At 38.3% G+C, this 10,000-nt stretch overlaps 3 protein-coding genes across 3 annotated transcripts in view; all 3 read left to right on the plus strand.

Annotated features, from left to right (window-relative positions):
- Positions 1-2,536, plus strand: part of thoc6 (THO complex 6) — a 6,586-nt gene extending 4,050 nt beyond the window's left edge. The window contains exons 10-13 of the mRNA XM_047800631.1: positions 70-132; positions 427-537; positions 1,548-1,676; positions 2,176-2,536. Of these exons, the coding sequence (XP_047656587.1) occupies positions 70-132; positions 427-537; positions 1,548-1,676; positions 2,176-2,256 (384 nt within the window). The 3' untranslated portion in view covers positions 2,257-2,536. The remainder of the gene's footprint in view (positions 1-69; positions 133-426; positions 538-1,547; positions 1,677-2,175) is intronic.
- Positions 2,537-2,900: 364 nt separating this feature from the next.
- Positions 2,901-7,766, plus strand: si:dkey-16l2.16 (ras-related protein Rab-35). The gene is made up of 7 exons (XM_027134740.2): positions 2,901-3,065; positions 4,623-5,150; positions 5,800-5,850; positions 5,949-6,072; positions 6,203-6,327; positions 6,628-6,752; positions 7,237-7,766. The coding sequence occupies exons 2-7, from the start codon at positions 5,096-5,098 to the stop codon at positions 7,384-7,386; spliced, it is 630 nt and encodes a 209-aa protein (XP_026990541.1). The 5' UTR covers positions 2,901-3,065; positions 4,623-5,095; the 3' UTR covers positions 7,387-7,766.
- A 1,577-nt stretch (positions 7,767-9,343) lies between these two features.
- Positions 9,344-10,000, plus strand: part of rnf25 (ring finger protein 25) — a 9,486-nt gene continuing 8,829 nt past the window's right edge. Inside the window, exon 1 of the mRNA XM_027134729.2 lies at positions 9,344-9,390. Coding sequence (XP_026990530.2) covers positions 9,359-9,390 — 32 coding nt within the window. The 5' untranslated portion in view covers positions 9,344-9,358. The remainder of the gene's footprint in view (positions 9,391-10,000) is intronic.

The following is a 10,000-nucleotide window of genomic DNA, read 5'->3' on the forward strand; positions in this document are numbered from 1 at the left end:
ACAGACAGACAGATACACACAGACACACACAGACTGATGCTCATGTCCTTCTGTACGTCGGTGTTTTAGGAATGCGCTCGCCCCCAGTACGGGAAGTGGATCAGCTGCCTGGCGACGGATTCTGATTGGATGGTAAGCAGGAAACAGCATCTCACTCACAGAGCGCACACAGATGTGTCCTTTGTTCATGACTGAGACACTGAATTCACTCACAGAGAAACAGAAACATCAGGAGCAGCAAGTGTTGTAGAATTGCTCCAATTTAACCTACAGCTTACTGAGAGGCTGTTTGATCACTCACTCTCTCTCTCTCTCTCTCTCTCTCTCTCTCTCTCACTCTATCTCTTCTCTCTCTCTGTCTCTCTCTCTCACTCTCTCTGTCTCTCTCTCTCTCTCTCTCTCTCTCTCTCTCTCTCTCTCTCTCAGCTGTGTGGTGGAGGCCCCGCCCTCTCTCTGTGGCATCTCCGCTCCATGTCTCCCACCTCCATATTTTCTCTGAGTGGCTGTCAGAGGGAGGCCGTGTTTCACCAGGACCTGGTGAGAGAACTGCAGCGTTGCACCAGCGTTACTGCAGCGTTACTGCAGCGTTAAATCTCATGTTAAATTCATGTTGAAAAAATCTTATGAAATTTCTACAGTTTAAATGTAACATTTGGTTGCAAAAGTTAACACACCCCTTTCCTCCCAACTCACTCACTTTACAGTCTGACTGTTACAGCACCTGAGTGTCAGTTAGCGCATCGCAATTTGACAATGCTCGAAAGTTTATACACCCTCTAGCACGCTCTAATTTTTCACATTACTCAGCCCAGTGTCTGGGAACACACTCCGAACCTAGAGCTTGTTGTATTCACAAAAACCTCTTGCACACAGAAAACTAGAGACCGTTGCTCTCTCCTAGAGGTACAAGCACACACAGAGGAGTTAAATCCAAGATTCCCATACACACGAGCAGCTGTAGAAGTGATGAGGAATCGATTTCTGAACAGACTTCATTTTTCTTTCCTTTGAGATCGTGGCAGTTTAACGTATCAGTTTAAACCTGATGTATCTGAACCTTTTATTCTTTGCAGTAAACACTTATGGAGATAAAATATCAGGTGTGAAACAATGTATAGTCTCAGAGCTATATGTTAAACACAGCACACACACCCATACACACACCGACACACACAATCAGATAAAAATCTCAGAACTATGAACCTGAAAACCGGCCCGACCGTCTGCCTGTGAGCGATGTGGGAGTTACAGAGACTTTGTGTTGAAAAAACTTTACTTTATGTCATCACTTCAGTTCTATTTGCACACATTTTTATTGGATGTGCTGTCATAGAAACTATGATTGTATCAATGATAAATAAATCAATGATGTGAAGTTGCTCAACTGTAAGATCTGCTGTTAGAGAATTAATCAACACCTTCTGATCAATCAGAGTCCAGAACTCAGTGGAGTAACTGATATTTACTGTAAGTGTGACGTTTAATATTTAAAGTGGAATTGAACTTGTATATGTTGTTATATGTATGGTGTGTGTGTGTGTGTGTAGATCTTTGCAGTGGGTGAGGGTTCACATGTGTCTCACTGCCTGCTCGGAGGAAGTGTGAAGGCCCAGATCCCCTGCACACCTCCATCTCTGAACACACTCGCCCTGAACCTGAGCACCACTGAACACCGGGTGAGACAGACACACACACACAAGGATTTAACTAACACTTTTTACTGATTGTTGCTGCATCTTTTATTTTCTGATTTTTAATCCTTTAAGATACAAATGATAAAATATCAGCAACAATAACTTTAATCTGTCTGTGTTCATGAATGCAAGTGTAGTTCTGAATGATGTCAGATGTGACCTTACACTGAGTTTTGGAAGAAAAATAACACAAAATGAAACGATGATCCGAGAAAGAAATGATCAACTTACAAGAAGCACAAGCTACATCAGAGCTACATGCTAATGCTAACATGCCCTGAGCAGCAGTCAGATTAGTGTGTTGTGAAAAATAGATTAGACTTTGATAAAATCCAGAAGTACGACCTCACCTGTGTGGAGCAGGACAAAACTCCATCGGTGAGAAGGTTTGGAGACGTGACTGAGTGGCGAGTCGGTGTAAAACGAGGAGTGTTATGAGTGAGTGAATGTTGTTAAGTGTTCATGTGGTGTGTGTTCACAGGTGATGACTGTTGCAGGCAGCAGCAATCAGATCGATGTTTTCACCAACTTCTCCTACAGAGCCTTCTCTCTGTCCTTCTGAACATCTCACACGTTCCTCAGAACTCGCTCTGTCTGCAAACGTCGCTCTAACACCAGGTCGCTTCAGAAATTAAAGCAGCAGTGTGGAATAATCCCAACCCCCTGCTGCCTGTAAGACCCCCTCCTTAAGGGCTGTAAGCTAATTTTAAACAGAGGCATGGACTGTATGAACATATCACGCACCGTGTTCTAAAGAAGGTTGAACGTGATTTGTGTGTGTGAGTGTGTGTGTGTGTGATTTCTCTGTATTTACATGAAAATAAACTTTCTTTAAAAACACACCTGACCTGAATCCAGTCTGTAATATAATGTTTTTATTCACAGTGGATTTTAATAATAAAATATTTTCACACTTTCAGGTCTACACTTATTCGTGTGAATAAACTGAAAACAAACAGTATTAAATATATATATATTTAAAGGATAAACTCGTGTATAGATGTGAATATTAACAAGTTTTTGTATTTGCTGCTTAGATTAATTAGTTTATTCGGTGAAACTTTGAGGAACTCGTTTCCTGACTGCTGCTGTTTACCGCTGTATAAAGTGTGTGTGTTTGAGCCCTACTTTAGCGCACTACTTCCGGTATGACGTCATTTACTCGGCACTCCACTGAGTGCCCTACGTGTCCCTTAGGAAGGTGTTCTGGACGGATCCGGTGTCCGCGCGCACGCGCGCCCTCTAGCGGCGGTTCGTTTCCTGGTAACTTCTCAGACTTCGTTCCTGACGACGCGCCGCAGACTCGAGGCTCCGAAACGGGAGAAAAGCAACAAAACGCCCTAAAGAACAAACGGGGAGATAAATGACAGGGTGAGTGCGTCATTTTTAGTGTTTTATTGTCAGTAGAATGGCGCTGTTTTGCGTGTTATGTCTCGTGACAGAAAGTTAACTGATCCGGATTGTGAACTCCCTCAGGTTAGCTTTAGCACTTTAGCTTCGATTAGCTTTAGCGCTAACTCCCTGAACTGAGAGGAAATAACACTAACAATCTCAGCAGCTGCTAAAAATCTGCGCTGTCGGAAGAAATTCTGGTTGTTTTTAACGTAAACAGGTGAACAGTTAAATTTCGTTAATTAAACTAACTGCAGTTTTTAATCTTTAATAACTTCTGTTTTTATTCGTTAATTCTTCGTAATAAAGCAGCTTAATAAATCATTTTAATTTTAGTAATTTTCTTTATTAAAAAAAGCCCGATTTTTAAAATTACTATTTATTTCTTTATTATTAATTAATATACATTGATAGTCATGAACTTAATAATTTAACAATAATTTGTTTTATAATAAGTTAAATAATTGGTCTGTGAAGATTTTTTTTTATTTATAAAGTTTTTTATCTTGAATATTACAGATCTTAATGCTGGGTTTATTTATTGTGTATTATTATTAGAATTATTAGTAGTAATGTTATTGTTGCTTTGTTTTTGTTTATTTCATTTTTAATTAAAAAATTTTACCAATATCAAAATCTGAATTTATTATAAATATTTTTTAATTGTAATTTTTTATTGTTTTATATGAAAGTTCTTTTTCCCCAGAATATCCTGTTTCACTCTTTAAACTTATTATTTATTTGTTTATTTGTTGAAGTTAGATATCATTTTTGTTGTATCTGATATCACTAGTTTTTTGATGTGGACATTTATCTCTCTTTATATTTTGATTATTCAAATTAATGCAAATGAGTCCATCTTTATTCCACATCAGTTTAATTTAACAGCAGGTTATTGGGGTGGAAATTTTCCACCTTTTCCTGTTTTTCTGGAAATTTTTTGTCTGACCTTTGACCTTACATGAGCAGGTATGTGTGTATCTCCTGCTCCATCAGCTGTGCATGCCTGTGTATATGTGTGTGTGTGTGTGTGTGTGCGTGTGTGTGTGTGTGCGTGTGTGTTGCAGTGATTGAGGTTCTCCTTTGTTTTTTCTCATGAGCATTTGAGAATAAATGCAACACTTTCTGTAGTGCAGGTTTCAACACGTGTTCTCATCAGATAAGGGATAAAATGCTGAGTGTGTGTACAGTGTGTGTACAGTGTGTGTGTGTGTGTGTGTGTGTGTACAGTGTGTGTGTACGTACAGTGTGTGTGTGTACGTACAGTGTGTGTGTGTACGTACAGTGTGTGTGTACAGTGTGTGTGTACAGTGTGTGTGTACAGGTTATCAGGCGGATGTTATTTATAATATGTGAACAGGTTTGTGTGGGCGGAGCCAGAAACAGAACGTCACTGATTGGTCAGGCACAAATATCTGATTCTGTCTCTTATCTCTAGTTTAATCTTCTGTGCATTTTTAAGGAGTGAGACTCAAAAGTTCTGTCAGAGTCAACATTACAGATTAGTTTGACATTTTTATGCTGTTTGTTTTTAAGGTAAAGGTGCGAAGGAGGATCCTGGGTGTGTAAAAAGAGTCTACATTCGTCCTGTAAGCCGCAGGAGGAGAGACGTGAGTCTGCAGGACCACAGCAGGATGGGAGATGCTGCTGCAGAAGTTTTATTAGAAGAAGTGATTCCTCCCACATTGTTAAGATGAGATCATCAGTTCTGGCATCTTCACATCTGTCTGCACTTACAGCTGAATTGCCAAACAGATCGTCACAGAATTCCTGGAACATGGACAAGCGAGCTCTGTGTAAATCACAGCAGATCAGTTTTTTATCATCATCAGTAAAGAAGTAACTGTACAGTACAGTAAAGTTTACAGAGCTGTGATACACACACACACACTGGGTCTCTTTACCCTGAAATGAACTCGAGTAGAATATGTATTAAAAATTCAGACCTGAGGCTGTGGAATAAAAGCTGGGAACTCATTTAACGTGGAGACGTTTTTTTATTTGTCAAAATGACGGCAAAAGACTACAATCATCTCTTCAAGCTGCTCATCATCGGAGACTCCAGTCAGTGCCTTTACTTTTCATTCTCTTGAAAACACTGAATGTTAATAAATGTTAATCACGATAATCCTGCCATCACACAAGTGAGCGTTTGTTCCCTGCAGGTGTGTGAATGACTCGATTCTCACGCAAATTCCCTAACTTTTAGCTTTAGAAGCGATACGTTGCTACTGTTTATCATCTGAAAGAAAAGTCACGATTCTCAGTTACAGAAAATAAAAGGAAAATATAATTGAAAAAGAAAGATATTAACAATTTCAGATAAGTGGGTTTTTTTGTTCCTTTTCCAGATTACTGTAAAAATGTTTCGTTCTGTAACTGCAATCTCCACAGGAAGTTGAGAAAAGCTGAAGTGAAATCAGTGTGTGTTAGAACCACATTTTGAGTGTGAGCATGGTTTATTTATATCTCCAGTTTTTCACTCAATGCACAGATTTGATTTTAGACCATGTTCAAGTCATCACTCGTGTCTGTAGAACACAATCTAGAACCCAGGTTCTTGGGGGTTTTGTGAGTGTAGGAGGATTTTGCTCAGCAGCATCTGGCCAATAGAAACGTCCACTGAACAAAACAACAGGAAGGTTTTGTGTGTTTGAGCAGCTGAGTGAGTCCTGATCATTACAACACCTCTGTCTGTCTCTCTCTCTTACAGATGTTGGGAAAAGCAGTTTACTACTGAGATTTGCGGACAACTCCTTCTCTGGTGAGTTAAGTGTTGACTGTGTGTGTGTGTGTGTGTGTGTGTACAGGTGTTTAAATGATTATTTCTGGAGATAACTGATACCTGGTGTTCTGCTATAGGGAGCTACATAACCACTATTGGTGTGGACTTTAAAATCCGGACAGTGGAGATTGATGGAGAGAGAGTGAAGCTTCAGATCTGGGACACGGCAGGACAGGAGAGGTTCAGAACAATCACCTCAACGTAAGTTTACCCACAAATCCACACCTAAAGCTCACACTGCACACAAAGGTCATGGTACACCAAAAGATCCTGCACCAACTCTCTCTGTATCTCTCTCTCTCTCTCTCTCTCTCTCTCTGTCTCTCTCTAGGTATTACAGGAACACACACGGGGTCATTATTGTCTATGATGTAACGAATCCCGAGTCGTTTGTCAACGTCAAGCGGTGGCTGAACGAGATTTCTCAGAACTGTGATAATGTGTGTAAGATATTAGGTGAGTTTACAATCACAGACTTTATCCACATCATGAGAGATACATTTGCATCTCATTCGCATACTGTGCTGTGATTGGCTCGTGGTCACAGTCAGTGCACAGACACCGACCCAGAACAGCAGCCACAATGGGCAAGTCACCTAATGAATATTAATGAGGTTAGGGGTGTGTTTATGAATGTTAACATTCTGTGACATTAGTGAGTGTGTATATAGAATTATACCGTTTATAAAATATGAAGATATAATTTAGGAAGGAACTGCCTGTTTTTCATCAGTTTTTATTTTTCTCTTTTTCCAGTTGGGAATAAGAACGATGATCCGTCTAAGAAGCAGGTGGACACTTCGGACGCTCAGAGGTTTGGAGAAACTGTAGGAGTTCGAGTGTTTGAGACCAGCGCTAAAGAAAACATCAATGTGGAAGAGGTTGTAGTTTCTCATTATTATTATTATTTGCTCCTGCTAAGAATGGCTCTAAAATACATGTATGATCCAGTTTTAGAATGAGTTTTTTTTTTCTCTTAAAGAAAGCAAAGAAAAAGAAAAAAATGTTGGTTGTAGTTTCACCCTAAACAGAATTCTTGAATATTTATTAATCAATAATTGTTTTGTATTATTTTATTGCTGTACGTGTTTTAGGCTCATGTGTGTTCGTCATGTGCGGAAAAATCTTTAGTTTAGTTTAGTTGTAGTGAAAAAGTTGCAAATTAGAACCCAGTGACCAAAAATAATTAATTTCTGTTGTTTGTACCCAGATCGCATTTGTTCTAATTGTTCTGCCTTCACATATCTCCGTTTGTACTATATGGACAAAATGAAAGGAGATACTCACTGTGTGTGTGTCTGTGTGTGCGTGCATGCGTGTGTGTTTGTGTGTGTGTGTGTCTGTATGTGTGTGTGTGTGATGAAGATGTTTATGGCATTTACCCACATGGTCCTGCGGGCGAAGAAACAGAGTCAGAGTCGGGCAGAGAGAGAGAGGGAAAGAGAGAAGGACACGGTTCACATCAACGCTCAACGTGACCGTGACAGGAGGAAAAGAGGAAAGAAATGCTGCTGAGAACCGAGAGAGAAATGAACGCTGAGGAACTGCACCTGCGGTCCTCGGCACGTTATGATTCTGCATGACTTTGCACTGATGAGAGGAACTGGAACTGGAAGCCACTATATAGTATCTAAATGGTTTATGTTTTGTTGTTGTCTGTTGTTGTTTTGTTTTTTGTTTTTTTCAAACATCTCAGTATCATTTTCATGACTAAAAAAGTGCTATACAGTCGGAGGTATTAATCTGTTATTATGAATTTAATCAATGAACTATTAACAGAGCTGATGTGATTTGTCAATTTTCTGTCCAATTAAAAAAACAAATTAAATATTAATGAGCCAAGTCATGCATCCAATTTAATCATTAGCAATAAAACACTTGTGAAATTCACTAGATGTTTGGTATCTGTGTCCTTTATTGAATAAAAATGTTACTCCGTGGTATAAACACAGATTTGCAGTCGGCTCCATGGATGAGGTCAGCAGTAATGCTCATAAATGTAGTGATCATGTGTATTGCATGCTTGTTGTAAATCTGAAACTCCTGCATCAGCACACTGGGTTTCTTCTCTGCTGAAGATCTGCCAGGTTTTAACTGCACTTAGCTTCACTTCCTGTTTGTTCTCGTGTCCTTTCACCTTCAGTTTATCTTCAGTGAGTGAAATTCAGCTCAGGTGACCGACCTGGCCGTTGTAGAACATTTCACTTCTTTACCTTTAAAAAGTCTCGGCTTGTTTTAGAAGTACGCTTCAGGTCATTGTCCATCTGCAGTGTGAAGCTCCACCCAATGTGTTCTAAAGTGTGTGTGTGGATGTGAGCAGATCTCTTGTCTCTGTTCACTTCACAACTCATCCTGCTGCTTCTCTCAGCACTCACTTCATCGATGAACACAACAGAAGTCCTTCTAAATGAATAGCAATAAAACAGAAGTCCTTCTCGTTGGCTCTAAGTCCATCTTAGCCAACGTTGATAGTTTTAAATAAAATATTGAATTACAATGAATGTTTTTCCTTCCCCTCAGGTAAAGAGTTTGGGTGTCATCTTTGATAGCATTCTATCCTTAGAAGCTCATGTAATGTTACTCAGCCTGCAGAGTTACACACACCTGAGAGTGTGTGTGTGTGTGTGAGAGAGAGAGAGAGAGTGTGTGGGTGTGTGTGTGTTCCATATTAAAGTTGATTCTGAATCTGATTCTGACGTTAAAAGGTAGCGACTTTGTTTTTGTTTTATCGAATACAAACGTGTATAAACAACGAAGGCAAATAATCATTCTACAGGAGTAAATAACAGAAATGACAGATTTAACACAGACTAATAGATTATGACAGGTTTGACAGGTTTAACACAGACTGTGTAATAGATTATTTAGAAAAGACAAAATAAAAAAGACAAAATAAATAGACATTTGAAAAAATAACTTACATGAACTTACGAACGAATCTACATTTATGGATGAAATATTTTGCTAAAATAATATTATTAAGCAAAAAAGAATTAACACAGCAGTCTTTGGGTTTCCCAAATAAGATGTAAAGAGAAAACAAAACTATCAGCAATCACCTTTTATTCTAACAACCAGCCCTGAGTTGATCTCCAGAAGAGTTTGGAGTAAAGATACGATCCGTGTCTTCAGGATGGCGCTCACATCAGGAACGGGACAATTTCTATATGACATTTCTGATTTAGGAATTTATTAGAAGGATAAATCTTATTTAAAATATTGAAGAAGTGTTTCTGCTGCTTTAGGAGGAAAACTTAAATAAGAAGTTCTCAAATATTTTACAGTATTATTATCAAACATGTGATGTAATGTGTTTCTATAACTTGACACGTCTTTAACGCGACATGTCTTATATACCTGTTAGTACAAGTATCACTTGTAATCACAATTAATATCTCCAAAGTTTAAAGCTGGAAGAACTGAACTAACTACAGCATAAGAAAGGTCGCATCTCATCAGCATTGTTATGTCAGAAGGTATTGTGTTAATGACAGTGAAGAACTCTCAGGTGACAGACAGGTACAGCCATGCTTCATTGTAAAGGCATTATAGTCTAAATGTTATTATAGTGTTCAGCTGTTTATTATAGTGTTCAGTGTTAGAGTCTAAATGTTATTATAGTGTTCAGTGTTATAGTCTAAATGTTATTATAGTGTTCAGCTGTGTTTATTATAGTGTTCAGTGTTAGAGTCTAAATGTTAATACAGTGTTCAGCTGTGTTTATTATAGTGTTCAGTGTTATAGTCTAAATGTTATTATAGTGTTCAGTGTTAGGGTCTAAATGTTATTATAGTGTTCAGTGTTAGAGTCTAAATGTTATTATAGTGTTCAGTGTTGTAGTCTAAATGTTATTATAGTGTTCAGCTGTGTTTGTTATAGTGTTCGGTGTTATAGTCTAAATGTTATTATAGTGTTCAGTGTTAGAGTCTAAATGTTATTATAGTGTTCAGTGTTAGAGTCTAAATGTTATTATAGTGTTCAGTGTTATAGTCTAAATGTTATTATAGTGTTCAGTGTTATAGTCTAAATGTTATTATAGTGTTCAGTGTTATAGTCTAAATGTTATTATAGTGTTCAGTGTTATAGTCTAAATGTTATTATAGTGTTCAGTGTTATAGTCTAAATGTTA

The sequence above is a fragment of the Tachysurus fulvidraco genome, chromosome 15, assembly GCF_022655615.1.
Source record: "Tachysurus fulvidraco isolate hzauxx_2018 chromosome 15, HZAU_PFXX_2.0, whole genome shotgun sequence".
NCBI classification, from domain to species: Eukaryota; Metazoa; Chordata; class Actinopteri; order Siluriformes; family Bagridae; genus Tachysurus; species Tachysurus fulvidraco.

Bases quoted from the DNA above. Each gene is read 5' to 3' on its own strand.
- si:dkey-16l2.16 (XM_027134740.2), top strand. From the start codon at position 5,096: ATGACGGCAAAAGACTACAATCATCTCTTCAAGCTGCTCATCATCGGA. The intron at 6,073-6,202 runs GTAAGTTTACCC...GTCTCTCTCTAG, and splicing joins TTCAGAACAATCACCTCAAC to GTATTACAGGAACACACACG. The intron at 6,753-7,236 runs GTTGTAGTTTCT...TGTGTGATGAAG, and splicing joins AAAACATCAATGTGGAAGAG to ATGTTTATGGCATTTACCCA.